Source organism: Grammomys surdaster, unplaced genomic scaffold (assembly GCF_004785775.1).
Source record: "Grammomys surdaster isolate TR1022 unplaced genomic scaffold, NIH_TR_1.0 98, whole genome shotgun sequence".
NCBI classification, from domain to species: Eukaryota; Metazoa; Chordata; class Mammalia; order Rodentia; family Muridae; genus Grammomys; species Grammomys surdaster.
This window is the reverse complement of record NW_021604577.1, coordinates 13,135,212-13,157,818: the sequence shown is the minus strand read 5'-3', so window position 1 is coordinate 13,157,818 and position 22,607 is coordinate 13,135,212. Positions and strand designations below refer to the sequence as shown.

At 37.7% G+C, this 22,607-nt stretch overlaps 1 protein-coding gene across 5 annotated transcripts in view; it reads right to left on the bottom strand.

Annotated features, from left to right (window-relative positions):
- Positions 1-22,607, bottom strand: part of Ralgapa1 (Ral GTPase activating protein catalytic alpha subunit 1) — a 211,135-nt gene that overhangs the window by 7,353 nt on the left and 181,175 nt on the right. For 3 of the 5 annotated variants that reach the window (XM_028782695.1, XM_028782713.1, XM_028782699.1), the window contains exon 39: positions 2,310-2,437. In XM_028782695.1, the coding sequence (XP_028638528.1) occupies positions 2,310-2,437 (128 nt within the window). Of the gene's footprint in view, positions 1-1,749; positions 1,781-2,309; positions 2,438-22,607 lie in introns of all 5 variants that reach the window. The other 2 variants (XM_028782721.1, XM_028782704.1) reach the window with 1 other exon arrangement.

The window sequence follows — 22,607 nt, the reverse complement described above, 5'->3', positions numbered from 1 at the left end:
AAGAAAGAAAGAAAGAAAGAAAGAAAGAAAGAAAGAAAGAAAGAAAGGGAAAGAAAGAACAAACATTCTGCAACGTAGCAGTTAGGTCTAAATTGTTATGTGGCTTGTTTCACAGTTTCTCATTTTGACTCAAAGTTTAAAAGACTGTTTTCTACATAAGAGGTGAAATAAGACAGGAAAATGATGTGAATTAGATGGAAAAATTATTCTTCAGATACTCTGTTTTGTGACTATAGCTTTTATTGTGCAACTGAGCACCATTCTGATAAAAATGTGTCCTAACTATTCAAGTCTTCAGAATTACACTCAGCAACCCGGCTGTATGCCACTCAGAGGTAGAACACCTTTGATAGAAACAGAGTGCACGTCTCTGATGGTCCAAAAGGCAGAGACAATTTTAAAAGTTAACTAAAAAATTATAACACATTATTAGGTCCATGTTTAAGTTCACATTTTTATTTCTGCTTAGATAATAGTCACATCAAGTATCTTGTTGAATAAATTCGTAAGAACACCGATACATTAAAAATGAGGTCAACAGAGCTTTGATGGCTTCGGTAACAACATCCTGTGCTAATGTCTACAAAGCTCAAAATACACTACTTCCTTCCTCCCTATGAGTGTATTACTACATGTACAGGAAAATACACAGAATAGGAGGAAAGCTTTAAGATGACAAGTACTAAGAATTTTGCTGGCGAATAACAATAGAAATGGAACAGGATTTGTACACAGAAGCACAGGGCAAGCCCAGTGTGATCTATCCGTATTTTCTGGTCATGAAACTTGTGGCTACAAATGTATCATTCCTATCTCTTTAATACAGCCTTACATCTTATGAGATACTCTCTGTGACTGACAATGACAGAGCCCAGTAGACATAAGTATTTTCATTGTGCTGCTCATTAATCGACCTTTGATACCCTTCTTTCACCTTTTTATCTTAATTCAAAACTGATTTAATAGTTTTATACGGTGTCATCTATGAAAGCGAATCTTACACTTTTTGTCTTATTTTCAAAAGATTTAACCCAGCATGACATATTTTCTCTTTGCTAGGTCTTTTCTATTCTTTGGAAGGTTTCTAAGATCTTTGGTAAAAGTATTTTTTCTGATGGAAAATTAAGGAAGAGTTTTAATTGCATTAATGAAACCTCAACTGAGAATTATATTTTTATTTAAAAACGGATTAGGTTAAAATGTGTAATGAATTTAAATTTATCTGATATAAAAAATGTGTTTGATGTAAGAAGAATCAGGAGTAGCTTATTGTGGCCGAGTCCCTAGTGTGCTCTTTATGCAGCCCTTGGGCAGCATAACACTCAGCTCTGGATTTTAGGTACTTAGTGCAGTGCAAGGTACACAGACAAAACCCAACAGATGAGTTCAGATATCTGGGAACAATAGAATACATTGCAAAAGTACAAAGACACGTGATGCCAGTTCCATAGAGCTACTTTTTCATGCTGAGAAACAAACAAACAAAGTCAATACAACGCGGTGTAACTCATTTTAGTCAAGGAGCCCTATAGTTAGTTACTTTATCCCCAAACCGTGTTAGTGTTTCATGCAGACCTGGGTTAGTTAGTACAATTCTGAGGAAAAAATTTAGTGATAATTTTTGAAATGTTTAGTATGAACCAGGGCAGTGTTAAGTGTTCTTACTGCTGAGTGACAAGCGGAGAGCTTGCTAACTCTGGACTAGGAGATGGGAGAAGGACAGAGGTTTCGGTTGACACTTTGTCTTACCTTCAGATAAACAGAACTGACACTTAATGATCTAAAGAGGGAAATAAAATAAATGAAACAATCATAAGGAGTGCACGATATTACAGAAAGGAAGGCCATGAGTCATTTTTATTGCTGATTTCTTTAAAATTAGTTAAATGTATTAATGCAGTACCCTCTTAAAATCTTTAAATATTATAACATAATTTGTTGTACTAAATGCTTTTAATTGAGACTGGTTTAGCTTTACTTGTAGAGTTAGAGATGACGACACTGTATTCTTGGCCATAAGATTTGATCTTCTGAAGGTGAGAGTTCCCTCTGCGGATACTTCAGACTCTCACGAAAAGCTAAAGCCAGTGACTGGGGTAAGATGTGGATTATGTACTTGAATGAAGATTACTGGATATTTAGGGAACCACATTTAGATAAAAGAAAACAAATTAAATTTATAGGCCAAACTCAAACAGTCATGAATAATATATTTCAATGATGAGAATTTTATTCAACCAAGATTGAGAAGAAAAGGGTATTGCATTTCGGGTGTGTGACAAGTGGCCAACCCTTTCTCTTACTCTTACCTGCATCAGCAGCCGTGAAGGGACGGCAGGGAGCTGGAGAGAAAACCTGTGCTGCGAAGTCTTCAAACGCTGTCGGCTCTAAGTGGTGCTGGACAATCGTCTGCAGGTACCGTGCTCTCTCCTCGTAGCTGATTCCCTCTGTTAAGGACGGACTGAGATGCACTGGACGATTGTGAACAAGCACGTTGGGAGGACCACAACAGTGCATCGTTAGTGAACTGCTCTCCGTTCTTATACATGACTACAAGTCCCACCTTTTAAAGTATAAAGATGTATTTCTTAATGGAAGTTTCTTTCTCTTGACTCCATGACAAATGATAGTTTAGCAGAGTGTACTGGAGAATAATTATAATACTGATTTATTATTAGAATAGTTTGAGAAAAGATTCAACTATTAGCTGGCTAGTCTGGCCCATCTTATCTTGTTAATCAACTTTCATCTGCAGATTTACTCTCAAAAGCCATTCAATAAAATTATACTGCTCCCTGAAATACTATGTCCCAAATTTCCCTTTTTTATTTGTAAAGGCTTACTGTGAAATTCCTGCATATCTTCTTCATTTTAAAATCTCTGTATTTTCTCAACAATTGTTCTCATTTTGAATGGAAGACTACTGTTGCTATAATCCTCCAATAACTCCATGCAGTTAAGATAAATGCATAGCTGAGTCTGTGTGTCAGGAACAAATACCCCATCAGTTACAACACTGAAACGAGCAGGAATATGTGCAGAGAGTCCACGGGACTCCTCAGTACTGCCCAACAAAGCATCTACAGGGCCCTGACACTGACAGAGAGAGACAGGACTTCCCTCTCAGCACATATTATTCCCTGATACTATTGACAAGCAACCAGTACCTTGAAGTGTTGTTGCTTTTCAACAGCCCACTCCAGGCTTCCTGTCTCTGCAGGTCTGAGTGTACTGTCAGCATAGAAAGGGCAAGAAAGGGAGAGAATATTTCTGTTGTTCATGAAAGCCACTATGGAAATGGCTGTCAAAATGCAGAGCAGCAGGTAGCAGCAGACAATTATCAGGAAAAGGCACATGCCGACTTCGTGTCGTATAGTTCCTGAACTGAGAAATCACCTAACGTTTCTTCTTGAGGTTTTAAGTTTTCCTGCTGTATTTGGTGTGCAATGTTGACATTTAAAGCAAGACAATGAAAAGACATTTAAATAGGATAGCAAAAATTCACCCATTGGTTTTGCTTTTTCCATTGATTTCCCCTCAAAAGCCATTTTAGTCTTTCCATCTTAAAATTTGTTATTCTCTTTTAAAAATTACAATTCAGTATTTCAGTTCTATAATTCTAGGAATTACAACTCAAACTAGGAGAAATCATTTGGGAGGTAATTTGAACTTATAGTTCAATGGGCGATATCATGGCCAGTTACAAAGGTTTATTAAGAGGTGGCAAAAAAGCCTGCTAGTCAGGAGGTGAGACGGGCGCCCACTGCGACACTGAAGGATCATTTGCCCTTTCAATGGCTTGTATACTATTTTCTTGGATTTCAACTTATGTTTTTGCACCAAATATTGAAATAACCTGGGTTCTACTTCTTTATAATTTATTATTTTCAATTCTGTACACTGTGGTTGAACTCCAAAAGAATTTTACTTCTTTTGGAAAAGAAGAATACACAGCAACAGGGTAAGGTGCTGTATATGACTGGTGTTGAAGAAGGATTTTTTGGAAGGGTAACAGACATTTCTGAGGCAAATTTAACATAAAGAACTAACACAGAACATTTAAAAAGAAGATATATGGTTCCAAAAGAAAGAGGATGAAACCGACGGCTCAATCTAAATAATACCACATATCTCACAACTTGTTGGAAAGTACTTTTTTCATTGGGGGAGATTCACAGCTGCCGAATTTTCTGCAGTTAATAGAGTCCTTTGATTCACAGCAGTGCCCCTTGTACAAAAAATACTGGCCTTTGTGTATTACCAGAAACTAATTTTCTATTTGGCTGAAAAGGGAAAAATGGGGTTATTGCTTCTCCCTCCTACAGAGCTTTTCATTATGCCTGATGCACTCAACTTCTAAGCTCTTCTGAGAAAAAAAATAACTGAAGAGGCAAGAGGTAGAAAAGTGAGCTTGTTAGCACATTAGACGTGAAGTATCTTGGTGGGCCCTAGAAATTCCCAGTGGTGTGTTAACTTATCACTCTATGCATGCTGGCACTGATAGTCTCCCAATTGATCACTCTCTTTTCGCACCAAAGGTGCTGCCAGGAAGCAAAGGCTGAAGGCCCACAGGAGAACAGTCTGCTATCAAAACAAGCTGTTTTTAAAAGTCTGCTTGAATGGGTAAAATGCTTCATGAAAAGTAGGGTGGAGACACCTACCTGCTTTGAAAATGCTCTACTTTCAGAGGGTCTATAAACGAAATATTTTACTTTATCTTATTATATTTAGAGTTTACAATAAAAAACTAGGCAAAAAAGCAAATGCTAATATTTTTAAAACAAGGAAGATAGTTCCAATGTGCCAAATTCATCAAAGCAAAAAAAAAATTAGGAAAATAATGTTGAAGGGTGACCTACTGTGCTATATAAAAGGTTTATAAATGGAAGAAACTATAATCCATAGCACACAGTCCTGTAAAAGGAAGATTTTCCAGCCATGTGACATTTTAATTTTATATAAATTATACAATGCATCTTATAAAATGTCAGTAACTCTTCATTAATGAGAACAGTGTCTTAATTTTGAGAGGTGTAAGCCTGTGTGAAAGAGGGAGTTCCTCAACGGGAAGCTGTAGCTACATTAGCACAGGCTAACACCTCAAAATTTCTTTTTTGTGGGTTAGCTTCAGAAAGTACTGTTAGCTTGGTGAATACTTGCAGCCTAAGTAACCCACCTTCTGAAAGTAAATGTTCTTTGTAGTTTCTTCAAGTTGATTGTAGCCAAATTAAATAATATAAAGACGAACCAACTCAATCTACAGTACATACAGTATACTTTCACAATGTTGGTTCAGAAAACATAATTAGGAGATGCGATAACCTTCTACCAGTCCTGGACCCATGGCAGAGGCACGATTACAACTGCAGTGACTTAGAGCTTGAAAGAGTAGCTTAGCATCTGCAGCTGAGACTGAAATCTAAAGCAGCTAAAGCCTGTATCTCTTCCTAGGTCAGACTCTTAAAGAGGCAGCTCTCTAGGGAAGAGTTATTGGTACCTTAAAATTGAGCAGCATACACAAACTCAATGGGTAGCAAAAAAGAGAACAACTCAAGCTATATCCCCACTATGAGTGAGTGGTGTCAATAGCACTAAGATTAAAATGCTGACAGGGTAAGATGATAAAAGGGGAGCTAACACAAATATTCAGAACTACAATTGAATTTAAAGAGCTGATCTCAGTTGAATTCATAGAAGTGCTTGTTGTAAACTTTAAGACATTTCAAGGTAAATTTAGCTTAAAAATTTTAGCTGGTAGTAATCTTTAACACAGAAACGGTCTATCAAACACACACTTACCTCCACCCCCATACACATTCACACATCCCCACACTCCCACCCACTCACACAGACACACACACAGACGCCCCCTCAGCACCCCCCCCACCTACCCTCCCTACCCACACAGGTGCTGTAATCATAGCAGTATAATTACCCACTAGTCCTTTGTCCTTGTATTTTCTGCAAAGCAGAAAAGGGGAAGGGATATTACAATTCTGAAAATAATGAAGGGCACACACACTCTGCCACAAAGAAATAGTTTAAAGCTAAGCTGAACTTCATTAGGTTTACATTAGTAGGCCTTTTGAGTAATTGCTTTTAATTTTAAATTTCAAGACAGGCTGTTAAGAAAATGAGTCCAGTTTTACCTTGGCCCTAGAAAGATAAGTATGAATTTTCCTTTCTACGGTTTATAGGGATATCACCATCTGCTCCTATTCACTTTATTAGGGCGTTAAAGAATATAAACACATTGTAGCCCAAAGGCCCCCATATATGTGCTGAGAATTCTGTTTTCATGCTACAGAGGTACAAATGCTGTTGCACATTTCTTGAACTTAAACTTTATTTAAAAGTATACCCAATACTTTTATGAAGGACAATGACCTTTGCAATATATCCAAATGTAAAGACTATAATTGTACAGGTAGCTTTAATGAGTTTTATAAGTTTTAAACCTCAAAGTAACTCTTTATCTGGACAAATTCTGCTCCCGTCAGCAATGTAGCCAATATAACTAATATATTCAATATACTTACTTTTCTCTAGTTTAGGGTTTGGTGCACATCTTTGTAAACGGTATGTGCTATTTTTACATTTCCCCCTCCTTCCTTTCCCTCTCTGTTTCTATCCTGTCCAGGCTAACATTGAGCACAGGATCTTCTGGAACTATAAGTGTACTCCATCATGGCCTGCATTAAGGAAAGTTTTCAATGCTGAGGTAGGAAATATACCTTTGTTGCCAGATATGCTTGCCCATACCTCAATCTCAGCACTTTAAAGCTGAGGCAAGAGGGTCTTAAATTCTAGGCTAGTTTGGATTACAAAGTGAGCATCCACCCATCCAAAATATACCTATGTTTATGTGTCAGGACTCTGTAATCATGGTTCTTATTGTGGTCTGTACAGAGGGCTTTTTGATTTATTCTGACAATAAGAAAATTGAACATGAAGAAAAAGGTTAAGCAGCAAATATTTTTATTTTAGTAAACTGCAGGAGACTAGACTAAAAGAGAGACTGGTCTTAAAGAAGTTAAAACCTTAAGTCTCTACAACTTTTTTTTTTTTTTTCGAGACAGGGTTTCTCTGTATAGCCCTGGCTGTTCTGGAACTCACTCTGTAGACCAGGCTGGCCTCGAACTCAGAAATCCGTCTGCCTCTGCCTCCCAAGTGCTGGGATTAAAGGCGTGCACCACCACCGCCCGGCCTCTAAAAATTTTCTTAATCCTATAATTTTAAACTGCTTTTACCATAAAAAACAAAAATATGTCCACTTTTTTTTTTGAGACAGGGTTTCTCTATTACATATCTCTGGCTGTTGTAGAGCTTGCTGTGTAGGTCAGGCTGGCCTTCAACCCACAGAGATCCACCTGCTTCTGACTCTCAAGTGCCTGGATTAAAGGTGTGCACCACCACGCCCAGCCTCATTTTTAGTTTTGTGGTCACTGATCCCAAGGCACGATTCAGTAGGTTGTACATTTAGCTAGCATGTAATTGATGATTAGACTAAAAGACATGGAAAGTTTTCGTGCATATACACTTGAATTATATAACACATAAGAATAAAACAATTAGTGTTATGAAAATTATAATTGTAAACAAGTATTAAATATTTTTGCTATTACTTATTTTTTCTCTTAAGTTTAATGTATTTAGGAGATAAGTTTATTGACTTATCTCCAAATACGAGGGGGGGAACGCCTTCACCCTAAAGATGGTTTCTTTTAGAATGCCTGAAGTTTTGGACTCTGTTATCAATGGCCGTTTTAGGGAGGGCATAAAGCCACTCAGGAAACTCTGGCTCCCTTAAGGAAGCACGCGCTCTCCACTCAGCCTGTGACTTTTCTATAGCTTTGGGGATTAGAAGATTTTTGTCTCTTCTCTGTATTCAAGATTCCAAGAATTCTGACAGAAACCATTAGTTTGAAATTTTGACTACTGAATGAACATTTGTATTGGAGAGTGTTACTTAAATTGCACTTCGAGTTGTAATTTAAGTGGCTGTAAACTGAGTACTACTAAATTGTTACCAGTTGGTTGATGCTATTTGTAATTAGCTTTGCAAGCTGTGTTAGGTACTGAAACTACAACGATAAAAATGCACGGCCTCTGCTTCTAAGTCATCAGTCTCTCTACCCGTCTAACCACCAGATGCACAACTAAAACACAGCACAAACATCCACAGGGCCTCTAGTCTACAAAGTGCAGCAGCAACACTGAAGTGCCATCAGAGTCAGGACAGAGAGGATTCCTTCTCTCCTTTCCTTTGTTTCTTGAGCCAGGGCTTTAAGTGGTCCAGTGGGGCCTAAAACTCACTGTGCAGCCAAAGATGATCTTCAACTTATAATGGGGGTTACCTTCCAATAAATCTACTGCATGTAAAAATAAGTTTAAAATATTACTTAGTATAGCAAGAGTATTGATTATCCCAGTTAGAACATGATTGTCTACCTCCATTATCATGTGGATGGTAGGAGGAGCAAAATACAGCACTAATACAGCAAGAAAGCAGATGGTTCAGATGATCAGAAGCTCAACGCAGCTTTCATCAGACGTGCTGGTTCCTACACAAACAACAGGAAGTTGAACAGAAATAGACTCAGGAGCTACCTGTTTTGTTGTTGCTTTGGTTTTTTGTTTTGCTTTTTTCTTTAATGTTTTTGGAGACAGAATCTTGTTTTGGAGCTCAGGCTAGCCTGAAACTCACCATCATCCTGCCTCAGCCTCAAAGTGCTTGAGATTCAGGCAGTGTCACATGCCTGATTATGTCCCCTCTCCAGCCCCAACCAGAAGAACGGGTGTTCAGAGTGAGTCTTGCCTGGAGGAGGGGAGCTGCAGTCTGTTCAAAACAAAGTTGCTGCCGAGTCACACTGGGACTAAATTTGTCTTCTAGTTAACACCCTAGTATCTTTTATTTTACTGAGCTTCGTGCTTTGTGGAGGATTAAAAAAGGAGGAGGAGGAGGAGGGGAGGAGGAGGAGGAGGAGGAGGAGGAGGAGGAGGAGGAGGAGGAGGAGAGCAGCAGCAGCAACAGCAGCTATGAGGCATGTTATTCCAAAGCTGGTCAAGACAATGAACATTAGTTCAAATTCTAAGGCTGGAAAGTTTTGAAAAATACACTTATATCACTACAACATAATTATTGTATTTTTAATATATATACCATAGTAAAAAAAAGTCCTTATTTATCCTAAAAAATGAGAAAAGAATTCAAATGATATCTAACATTTTAGTTTTAGAAGGCCATGAAATACCTTTATATACTGCAAGGCAGAATCACTGAGTGGCCTTGAGTAGTGAAGAAGAGGAATTTCACTGATACACAGTATGCACAGATATACGTTACACATGCATTCCAAAGAGCTCATGCTACTATTAGTAGTGAAGCATCGCACGAGACTGAAATGTATAGGGGAACACAGTATCCTACGAACTTTATGAGATGAATGTAAACTACTGTTTACATTGCAAAGCAGGGTCTAGTAAACTAATGATTTTCCAGGGGAAGGTCTATTCTGTTTCTTTTCTACTGTAGCTAAATCCTTCAAGAAACTTGCAGTCTAGTTCATTTGTAGCAAAGACAAATTCTCCTAAATATCATTTTGTTTAATTGTATCTAACTAGCAGAAGACCTTCTCAAAAAGTCTGCAACAGGTTATGATCAACTGTCTGTTTCTATGATGTCTTAAATTAATGAAATTCTTTAGTAGCTGACACTATCTACACCATTTAGGAAAAGCTGCGATTTGTCAGAGCAGACAAAGCTGGGCTTTAATCCATCCTCTTAACCATATTGCCAAGTCTGTATTGTTTTCACTGCATCTCAATTAGAGATAGGCAGGACACCTGGTACTTCTTTATCGGAGTCCCATGGCTGCCAGATGACTCAAAATCCATAGCAGGTGCTAAGGCAGTGTGAGAGAGCCCTATTACTGAAAGCTGGAGTGGAACAAATTTTTACCATATATAATTGCTCATAAATCAGTCAACTAGTAAATGAAAACATCAGAAGAGTTGATAAGCCCATTTTTACCAATGTTCATGTAAATACATTAAGATTAGCCTCAAGTAAACAGGCTTAAAAATTCAAACTCAGCCAAAGTCTCTGAAAATACCTCCTGATTTAATAATCTAATAATCATTGGTGATTTCCAAAGTCACTACCATGACTATCAAATATTGATGTATCTCTCTCCTACCTTCACAAAAGGTGCATGAAACAAAATATTTAAAAGAAAAACTAAGCTATCTGAATTTCAATTTTAATGAAATAAAAAATTTGTACCTATTTTTGTTAAGATCTACTTAAGAGTAATATCATTAATTTTTAATAATGACATTTTCCTATTGAGTAAAGAACTGCTCTAAGATTACTAGTATTGGAGTAAGCTTAAAACTACTGGGAGGTACTAGAAACATAGTCTTTTTGTGTTGTTTCTTTTGTGAACAAATTTTCAGTACATGTAAATAGAGGAAATTCAGTAGAGTTTCAGTTAAATACTAGACTCAAATCTTGTCAGATCATCGAAAAAAGGAAAAAATAACTAACACATAAACACAGACACCTACACACACACACACACACACACACACACACACACACAAAGAAAACGAAAGTGAAAAACACCCCCAAACCAAAAATCTCCCCAAATTCTAAAGCGAGATTTTACAGTATACAATTACTTAAGTTTTATCTCTACTTAAATGTGTACTAATATAATTAAGATTTTAAATGCTGTAATTATTGAGCATACAGTAAAGTGATTTTATTATCATAGCAAGTATTAACAAAGCACAGCAAATTGCCATTTCAAATATGGTCATAGAATCTGTGATAAGCAGTATATTGGCTTAAACTAATGCACTATGTGCCCCCAGGGAGTGACAGCCTGGGACACTGGGCTTTACCATCCAAATCTGCCCATTAATCTTGACTTTAAATATAATGTATTCTGCAGCAGAAGGAAGAATGGGCACTCAGAGACTTACTGGTTTTGAAATACCGTCATTTACTAAATCACTTAAGGGGATACAAGGAGAGGGAATTCTAGTAAAGTTTACAGATTAACTAATTATATGAAATGTGCACTCGACTTTCTCCAACTTTAGCAGGAACATCTCAATCACATAAGAAATTACAGTAAAAAGTTGTCCTAAAATATCTCTTCCTGCTATATACAAGGACAGCTACATAAACTGTAACATCAACTATAACTGGTCAATTTATTTCAGTCGGAAAGAAAATCATCTGTGAAAATATACTATGGGGTCAGAATCCCTGGAGCTTAAAGTAAGCTTTAACTTAAAAAACGAAAAAAAGCAGATCATTGTTTGTTTGCTTCACAATGATCAATGGCTTGTGGGAAGAGTTGCAGAAGAAAACAGAAAAGCTCAAGGAGTGTTTATACCAACAACAGGGTATACATCAGAAAGAGTAAACAACCGTCCCATTTTTAAAGATACTCATACTAGACAGACCTCACGGAGGCAAGGGTACAGGATTAAAACACTCATTAGCTAGTTATTAAATTGTAAATGTGGGAATTCACCTTAAGATGTGCTATATCACTTATTTTAGTCGATTATTTTAGCACCTGTAACTGTAACACAGTTGCTTTACATTTCTATAATAATATACCATATATATGCTATGTTATACACTCCGATATCCCAAAAAGGCAAAGTATAAAGTAAACAAAGCCATATTTATCATTTTATCTTATGTGAAATGTGGTGGTTTAAGGCCATTTCTCATTAAAATTTTTATAGATATAAGAATACCTGATTTTCATCTAAACATAGAACTATCATGAAATAACACTGCCATTGCTATAGTGTAAGCTGGAGGGCTGAGAATGGACACGGTATGTGAACAAGGGAGTACTACAGGTGGCAGCTTAAATATATTCATTTGCTTTCTTTTTGACAGTAGCTATGTGCTAAAGAAGAGTCAACACTCCTCTCAGGAGAGGAAGTAAATGTGGACACATCAGTTCTACAACTGCTATCTTTGCTCCTTCTCTTTTCTGAGCAGCAATTAGTAAGGCAACCCCTTCCCCTCCTCCCTAGCTGTCAAGCTGTTCAGAGCAGTTTGCGACTTGACAATAGTACCATTGTGAATGCTCTCTGGGCTTCCTTCCCACAGAGAGTTAAATGGGCAGTTCCTGCTGCCCATGATTGGTGTCCAGTGAAATAATACTCAACAGCCAGGTTTTATCAGCTTCACGCCAAAGAAGTGAAACCAGGGAACCCAAGCCTTCATATCATACTGGACCATATGCCAACCCTGATGGCCCCAAAGGTTTATCACTAAGAATCAGGATCCATCATGTCCCTTGTGAAATTTCACTTCACATACCTTATGTGAAATGCAAAGCTTCACCAAAAGCTGAACCTTCTTTACAACTGGCATGGACAGATGGATGGCAACAGTGGTTTGGCAAGCAAAAGTTACGGTCTAAATAAGCTATAGTGTTGTGTTTGAGAGAACGGATTTAGCAGAAAATGGGGAGTGTTCTGACCCATGCTTTCATATTTCTATTTCATTGTAGAGTTATTAAAATAAAACTTCAGTATTAAAAGCTCTCTAGTAAAATGGGAAGGATTAAAAGCACTTTACTTCTTACGTCAAACAGGCTAACAAGTTAGGCTGATTTCTGCTTTATAGCCTACTTGCTCTCTGAATCCCCCAAATGCAATCTGAATCTGCAGCTGTTTTTATATTTAGATGAAGACTAGAATGCAATTTGAACATAAGTGTGATAAGTAATAATATGAATATATCAGTTTATCCTTATCACCCACAGACACAGGTTTTTAAACATGGGGATGAAAACCCTGTTGCAGCCAGCACCAGTGAGAAGGGAAGGACGGAAGCAGACCAACATCATGTTTGGATGTTTTCAGAACAGTACGTCCCGATCCTAATGGAGCTTTCTATTTTCCCTCCGGCACACTGTGATATGGTCCAGCTGTCTAGATTGGTATTTGTGGGCCATACTGTCACACTAGATTTGACAAAAACATTTAAGTCAGTGGAAGTATTTTTTTTTTTGTCATGAAGCCAACATATAGTAATAGGAACCCCTCCACAAAAAAATAGGCTATAAATACTTACTTTGCCCGTAATGTATAAAAACATAATATATAAAAACAGCAAAACTGTTACGTAAGAATGCAGTCTAAACCAGGTGTTGGGGAACAAACTGTAATCCCAATAACTTGAGAGACAGAAGCAGACTTGGAGTTCAAGGCCAGCCCATGGTACACAGTAAACCTGTGGTCAAAACCCCGTCTCAAGAACAGAAGCGCTGAGGTACAGCTTGCTCAGAAGTGGAGTGTTTGTATAGTGCACACACACTGAATCTGACTCTCAGCCCTACAAAGTCTACCAGAGGAAATATAAAATCTCAAATGCTCTTTAAAAATGACAAATATGCATAAATGTTACCAAACATTTACAGATAACCTTCTCAGTCTAAGACACAAGCTATTACTGTTAGACGTCTGACAATAATTGCTTGATAAATTATATAAAAAGTGAAATTTATGAGAATGATAGTTAACAAAACATGCATTAGAAAGGCTTTTCCAAGGAATGAAAAAAGATTAAAGTGTAGTTCCTCAATTAATCATCAGACAAAAGCCAAACAACAATGGAAGGGACTGTCACTGCCTGTCACATTGTCAGTAACACCAAAAAAAAAAAAAAAAAAAAAAAAGACAAAAAATCAAGTTCCCTTTGCTTTCCTTTCTTTTCAGCTACACTGTCTTGTTTAGATACATCTCTTCATCTTCACCTGCTCCCACTCTGCCCTTTGCACTGTATCACCGAACAGTGAGAACTTCTTGCATTAAAAATTGGATTTATGCCTTGGGTGGCAGAGGGAGAATGGACACCCTGTACTTTAGCACTCACAGGAAGTTAGAGGACAACTTTTTGGAGGGGTTGATTCTGTCTTCCACTTTGTTTCGAGGTAGGACCTTTCATTTCAGCAACTGAACTGCTGAAGCAAGCTTCTGGCCAACTTTCCTGTCTCCAGCTTTTATCAACATTAGTGCTGTAATACGGATGCATACACTACATTTGGCTTTTTAAGTGGGTGCAGAGGGATGACCTCAGGTGGTTTTTACCCAGGGATCCCTGGTCCTAACTTGCATTGTTTAATAACATTACACTTCATATGTTAACCATGTCCCTTTTCTACCCTGAACCGCTTTCATCTTCTCTGTCTCACAAAGTCCTGTGTATCTCTGAAGTAAAAGCCAATCCTATGCCCTCCACCCCAACACTGTCTTGTCTCATTCACAATCACCATCACAATCTTACTTTCTGCTGGGTTCTCAGTGTGCAGAACACTAATCTAGTTCATAGGGCTCCCCTCTTCTACACCACTGTATGCCCCTCAAATGGGGTACCTTTTTGTATGTGTGAGACAAAGTCCCACTATACAGCTCTGGCTGTACTAGAACTCCATATGAAGATCTGACTGGCCTTGAACTCAGAGAGTCTCCACTTGCCTCTGCCTCCTTAGTGCTGGAATTAAAGATGTGCACCACCACAGCCACACTTGGATGTAGGAGGAGCTAAGGTGGGAGAAGTAAGGAGAGGAAGAGGAGGAGTTGGGAGAGGAAAAGGAAAAAGGAAGAGGAGGAGCTAGAGAGGGCAGAGATGTAGGAGGATAGAGAACCACACAGGTATGGAGAGCACTCGTGGGGAACAACTTATAAACTTATAATTAGGTTAGCTAACTGGGAAACAACTCTCTTTGTATGGGCATCTTGTTATTAATCATTATCAAACATATAAAGCCTTTGATTAATCTATAAGAATTAGAGTCTCATTCTCTTACTGGGCCCAAGTGGATGGAGGAATGGTCTAGGCAATGCCCTGCCTTGCGGAGACAGCGTGGAAGATTGGCAGAGCCATCTCATGCTGGCATCTAGTGGGTGGCAGGGCTGGTGTTTCTGGCGGGCCAGTTCTAGCTGCAGCATGCATATGGCTTCAGGTCAAGAGACATGGCGGTTGGGCTAGGCAGAGCCACTGCAGCTTAGACAGTCGGCTTGACCAGAGGCCGATTTTAATTAATTACCACAACACTTGGAGGAAGCAGCAACTTTTCAAATTCTAGCTTTGCTCAGACGGTGTCTCCTAGATTGAATAGGGTCAACAAATACGTGAGTAAGTGAATGACCTGAAATTCCTTAGTAATATGGTTAATGTCAGGTCTTGGTAGAGAAGAAAACCTATATTCCAGATTATAACAACATTGTTATAAAATAAAGTTGATCATGTAACTAAAGCCATTTTTTGTGAGTTCCTACAGTGAAATATAGTAAAATTATTAATATCAAGTGAAACCCGAATAAAAGATTACCTCAAGAGAACATTAAGAGACAATGTTACCACCAGGTGTAGTGACCCACACCTTTAATTCCAGCACATGGGAGGCTGAGGCAGGTGGATCTCTGAGAGTTCAAGCTTAGTGTGGTCTATATAGTGAGTCTCAGCCTAGCCAGAGCTATATCCTTCCTTATCCTGACTGACAGACAGACAGACAGACAGACACACACACACACACACACACACACACACACACACACACACGGTGGGGGCTGGGAGGGAAACAGACAGACAGATGGGATGGGGTAGAGGAGAGAGAGAGGCCTGGAGAATGAGAACATGGCACTGTAGACTACTGGTTCGATTCCACACAACTTTCTCTACCCTCACCGCACAGTTGTTATATACCAGAGAGCTTTGCATTTATTTCCTTACTTTTTATTTTTGGGCTCCCCTTTCCTCTTCTTTCTCCCTCAACCTCTTTTCATTATGAGGGAATTAAATATGCTAGGCAAGTGTTCTTCCATCAAGTTACAGACCCCTTAAAGAAAACTTTTGGTTTTTAAACTTGGAGACATAGTGAATTTACTATGTGCTCTAGTCTGGTCTAAAACTTATGATCCTCCTGCCTCAGCTTTTCAAGTAGTTGCTTCTATAGGTATTTGCCACCATATTTGGTTGATTTTATTTATTTTTTCTTGTTGAAAGCTTAAGTCAGATATGTTATTTTCAAACCAATAACAACTTTTAAAACTGTGTGATAAAGAAAAGATTACTACAATGACTGAAAACAATCGACTAGATAACTAGAGGCCTCACCCACGAGGAGGCGTCCACCCGATGAAAGGAAGAGCTAAAGAAGAAAAACAAACAAACAAACAAACAAACAAACAAACCAACAAACAAACCACACAGTAGGGTAGGGAATATATGAGCGTCACTACAGAAGTACAACACATATCCAGGGGCTCTGTTTAAAAAACTGTTTTGTTTTCAGAGACACTATTAGGGTTGTCAACAAAATCCAGGTCAATGGGATATGTAAGAATACAGAAAAATTCTTGAAAGTAATACCCATGTCTTTAACACAGAAGATGTAAATACTCCAATTAGGTACAGGCAGGCCAATAAGAATATTTTAACTCTTGGAGAAGTCCTGACACAACAATTACTATCAAACAATGGCTGCAAGGACACAAAAGACTTCCTTCATAGTTCTGAATATTTACCAGCTAACCAATTTGTCCATTAAGTTCAAAAAGTATGAAGTATGCCATCCGACAGGGAGCTCCTTGTGGAACTGCTAATGGCAAGAATATACTGGTACAAATGCTCCTGCAGTGTGCTGAAGGGCTAGCTCCCAGTACCCAGAGCACCTCAGCTCCCTCTGCTGCTCACCTGTGGCTCTGACCTCTCTTGCCTTTAGTAAGGATGTGTGAACATTTGGAACGCTAACCGCACAGTCATCTTGGCGGGGACACCAACAGCTGCCATTGCCATCATGTCACATGTATCTTGGCTCACTTTTCTCCCTAAAAGATACTCTTTGCCCCTGACCTTTTATCATTCATCTGTGAAAATATATGGCCCTCACTAAATATAATGTTCATTAATAAAAATACACTGACTAACAGTCAAAATACAAACTCCTGGGACATGGTGGTGTACAACTTTAATCCTAGTACTCAGGAGAAAGAGGCAAGCAGATATCTGTAAATGCAAGGCCTGCCTGGTCTACACAGTAAATACTAGGCCAGCCAGAGCTACATAGCAGGACACTTTCTCAAAAAACAAAACCCAACCAAACAAAACTGATCTTTTCCATGTGTACGCTGTTGTTTTATTCATGTGCCAAAGCAATTTCTTCTGGTTCTAGAAATCATTTCACCCATCCAGTATACTCTATAAAGTGGCAACCAAGTTATAACATTTTAAAGATTTATTTTATTTTGTATGTATGAGTATTTTTCTTGCATGCATGTATATACACCATGCATGTGCCTGTGTCAGTGGAGTTGAGAAGAAGGTCCTAGATCCTGTGGAACTGGTGTTACAGATAGAATCTTCCTCATGGTGCTGCAGACTGAACTCACGGTTCTTTTCAAGGGCTTGACCTCTGAGCCATCTTTCCTAGCCCCATGCAACCGAGTTTAATACAAATTTAAAACTAAGTTACAAAAAAAAAGTTTTTTTAACCTTTCAAAAAATAAGCTAATAATAAACTCAAAAACACAGGCTGGAGAGATGGGTTTGTAGTTAAGAATAGTGTTACTCCTGTAGAGGGTCTTCCCAGCACCATGTGGAAGGCTCACAACTACCTGCACGTTAGTTCCAGGGAGACCTGATGTCTGCACATTCATCTATGTGTACACACACACACACACACACACACACACACACACACACACACGCACACACACACACACACAGAGAGAGGGAGGGAGGACACAGATGCACATACGCATGCATGTATGCACATTCTCTTAAAAATAGAAATAAACCTCTAAAAATACAGGCAAAAGAACACATGTGAACTTTTAGAGTATAAGATCAGTAGTTAGGACTCCATCCAGTATTGATAGCCTTTGTTCTATTATGGTGTATTATTGCTCATTTACCATAGGCCAGACATTGTGCTAAGTCAGTGAAATCAGGAGGAAAGTAAAACTTATAAATATGTGTACAAATGCATAAGCACTATAGCAAAATGTTTCCAGGCAGTGTGAGCAGTAAGTTTGTTAAATGGAGAAATTATTTTAAATTTTTTGCCCTCCCCCAAGATGTATCTTTTAGGTCATAATGAGAGTATATTAGGTAGAAAATAGCAGAGGTACTTGTTCTTGGAGCTTTAAGAAATAAGCATTAATAGAAGATGGATTTGGCTTAGCTGAACACATAAGGGGTTGAAGCATGAGGCATGTTTGACAGAGCTATAGTAAGAACTCTGAGGCTGGGAGGGCAAGACAAAAAGAGCAGCTTACAGGTATCAACCCAATGTACATCTGCTGCAGTAGGCAGAGAACCGCTGTAAGCCTTCAGCATGCCCAGGTTTGGGGTTTACACAGTAATATCGTCATTAGCTCTCACACAGCTACAGTCCTCTGAACCGCTGCTACAGATGACAGGCAGGACGCCTGGTGCTTCACTGGATAGTTTTATTTAATCCTTACACTAATCTTGAGTTTGGTACTATAATTATCTCCTTCTTAGAGATTAAATTAAGGATAGTCCATATTTATTGATGTTATCTTCTAAGAAAATGCTTTACAAAGGACAGTAAATACATAAAAATAGGTAGTTTTTCAAGAAACTCATTTTCTTTTAACAGGAAATGGCAGCAGTATTGATGGGACCCCCTCAGGAGCTCTACGAGGTCCTACCATAATGAAGGGGCCTGCATTAACGGAGCCAATCAATTACCACTCATTTAGCTTTGGCTCTCACACTTGTGCAACAGGTCCTTTACATCTGAGCAGTAGAACTGCAGGGCTAACAAACTGCGACTAATTGAAGAATTATCATTGAATTTAGTAATCTGTCTGATGCAGATAAACAAAGCCAATTCTGGCATTTAAGAAAAAGTCAATCTAAACAGATTGAGATAAAACAAATAATATTGGTTGTGGTAGGAAAACATATTAAGCCTAGGTATAAAGTATTCTTTAAATATGTCATTTAACTATATAGTATTCCTTATACTGTATATCTCAGAATATCACATATATTATTTATAGATACATATAAAGCCCTAGCTACAAATCACAAGAATTGCAGTACTGGCTGGGCCTGGTGGCACATGCCTTTATTCTTAGCACTTGAGAGACAGGGGCAGATGAATTTCTGTGAATTCAAGACTAGGCCTGGTCTACCCAGCAAGTTCCAGGGAAGTCAGGGTTACACAGAGAGACCCTGTGTCAAAAAACAAAAACAACAATAACAAAAAAGAACTACAGCATACATGTCACATTCCATCTACTCAAATCCTATCCACTGAGACACAGATTTTATACATATTCTTCCCTGATTTTATTCCACACTAATATCTTCCTCCATGGAACTCTTATACCAATTTATTTGTAACCCTACTTGTATTATAATCATCCATATTCTTCCTTATTAAATATTACCTTTATAAGAATAAGTGCCACCTGAATGTTTGCATCAATTAAAAATATTTGCTAATACAGTGTAAATGATGTGTGTCTATACACACACACACACACACACACATATATATATATATACATATATATATACACACACATTCACATATATCATTTTTCTTTTGAGATACAGTCTTGCTATTATTGCCCAGGTGGCTTCACACTCACACTCCTCCTGTCTCAGTGACTCCCATGTTGTAACTTGTAGGTATGTGCCAGTAGCCCTGACTTTAAATAAATATACTTGTGTATGGCACCACAGACCTGGCCATCTTGACACTCTAGTAAATGTATCTTAGCAAAGAAAAAAACTACAGATATTTTTGACCTCTTAGTAAGTATAATACTTTATCATATATCAACATTTATGGTTTGTGTACTTTTATCAAAATATATGATAAATAATTAAGATGTGAAGCCAATCAGAATAAGTCTGTCAACATTGTGTGTCAGCTTGGCTGGGTCAAGGACACGGTTTGGTTGAACGCCAGTCTAGATGTTCTTCTTTCTGTCTAGATGTGATGACTACTTAGACTAGTGACCTGAGTAAAGTCCATCATTCACATTCCACAGGGAGGCCTCATCCAGTCAAAGGCTTTTGAGAAAAACCTGAAGGTCACTTGAGGAAGAAAGGACTCTACTGCTAGTTGCCTTCAGACGGACAGCAGTAAGAGGTCTACAGATTTGGTACTTACCAATCCCCACAGCTTGGGAAGCCAATTCCTTACAGTACATTTTTCTTATTATTTATATAACATTTACACTGTATGAGTTATCATAAGCAATCTAAAAATGATTAACATATGAGGTAACTTTGTATAGGTTATTTGAAAATGTACCGGTTAGTAGAAAGGACTGAACTGTTTGTAGCTTCTGTATCCTCAGGAACTAACCCCCCATGGAGACAGAGGATGACTTACATCAGCTTACAAGTTTTGTTTCTCTGGATTTATTAATATGATTATATACTATAAATTCTGAAAATTCCTACATGTAAATCTTACACTAAGACAGAAAGATCACAAACAATGACAGCATTATACTAAACATGTGCCTTTCAAAGCATAGTGAACTTTAAGGATCAAACAAAGTTTTACTTAAAGAATAGAGTTAAAACTGGCAAGATCATGACATAAAAGCTCTAGAAGACTATGAAATAAAAGCTTTCATTTCCATTGTAAAACCCCAAACTAAGCAACCAAACAAACTGGAACTCTTTCTAGGTTGCTAATAAAATGATGGCCTAAGATCAAACCCGAAACACTGCTCTGGCTCAACAGCTACCCAGAGTCTGCCTGGTTGGCCTCCCGAGTGTGGCAATTCAATTCTAATTGCATGATCAAACCAACAAATTGAGCTTAAGAGACAAAAGTACCTAGCTGACAAAATCAGAGGTTGCATGAAAATGCTTTTCAAGTACAAGTAATGTAAGAAACAACAAGTCAAGTGAGGGAGAGGTTTCAAAGCTTGAAAGACAGTCATCAATACTGACAGATTACTGTAATTCTGGTTGCTAGCATGATCGATTTGGGCAGCATATGACAATCAATACTGTCCTCATTTTCTGAACAACATTAGATTCATAGTTACAGAAGATGTTCCTAGGATAAAATTTAAACTCCATTTAATGATCATAAATAGCACAATTTATGCTGTGGAATCTTAGTAGGTACTATTATGGTGCATAAGATAACTGACCAAGCAGTATAATTATATAAATACAATTGAGTTTATTATATTTCACCTTTTTATTTCTTTGATGAAGATTAAAGCATTAACTCTGATGGTTTTCAAAACCAACTTCTATTTCAATTCCTACTATAATTCATGCTAAGCATATTGATTGATTTTAGAATACACAATTTTCTCCTCACTGAAAATCTGATGTCAAAAACATACATCTTAAAATTTGATATATTTTTGAAATTAGTATATTACTTAAAATTAAAATATATATTGCCATACTTCAATACCTCTAAATATAAGTATACAGTTGTAATTTATTATATAAACCTTCATGTTAAAATCAAGAGAAGAAGTCATTGCCCCATAACATTCCTTCCCACCTCTATCCATTCATTTACACTTTTGAGACAGGGTCATGCTATGCTGTGGTTTGTCTTGAATCCTTCATCTGCAGTGATCCACTCTCTCTGCCTTTACAGCTTTGGATGGAGGAGCACCTATTACATGTGTCTCCTCAACAGTTAGAATATAGAATATTTTATAGAATATAGATTATCTTGTGCATTTTGGAAAAGATAATATATTCTTCAGATTAATGAAGGATAGGAATATCTATTATTACTTCCCTTGATATATATGTAGAATTTTTTAGGAACCCCCATGGATAATAAAAATCTAGTCCCCTTTGTATAATGGCAAAGTATTTACATATAATCAATCTCTACATTACTTACAGTAATGAATATACAAATATAAGTACCATATTAGTAGTTGTTATCCTATATTGTTAAAGGGATAATGATAAGAAAAAGAAATCTCCTTTTTTCCTAAGTATTTTTCACATACAGCTGGTTGAATTTTTCAAATGTTGAACCCTGGATATGGAGGGCTGAGTACTTTTAAATGGTATGAAAAACAATTTCCTACACTGTAGAGAGGTTTGTTTGGTCTATGTAATATTTTCACCTATTTTTTTATTTTAAAATGTTAAGTGTGCCTGTGTGTACATGTGCTCAGACTATGTGGGTGAGTGCAGGTTCCTGAAGAGGCTAGAAGCATCATGGAGCTCAAATTACAGATGCTTGTGAGCTGTCTGATGTGGAACCAAGCTCAGGTCCTCTGCAAGAGCAGTGCATGATTGTAACTGCTGAGCCGTCTCTCCAGACCCTTATTCTAAGTATTCTATAAGCAATTTTGTTGGTAAGAACTGCTGAGATCTGCTGTTTTAAAAACAGTGTTCATTTCTATTATTTTCATTAAAATTATTTCTTTTCATCCTATGATATTCTCTAATGTGGCAACCATTATCTCAATATGATTAAATATTAAAAATATCGTAAAGTAGGTCTGAGAATTCACCTCAAGCAGCTAATCAGCTCAATATAAAAACTCAATTAAGCAATTCCTTGGTCTTG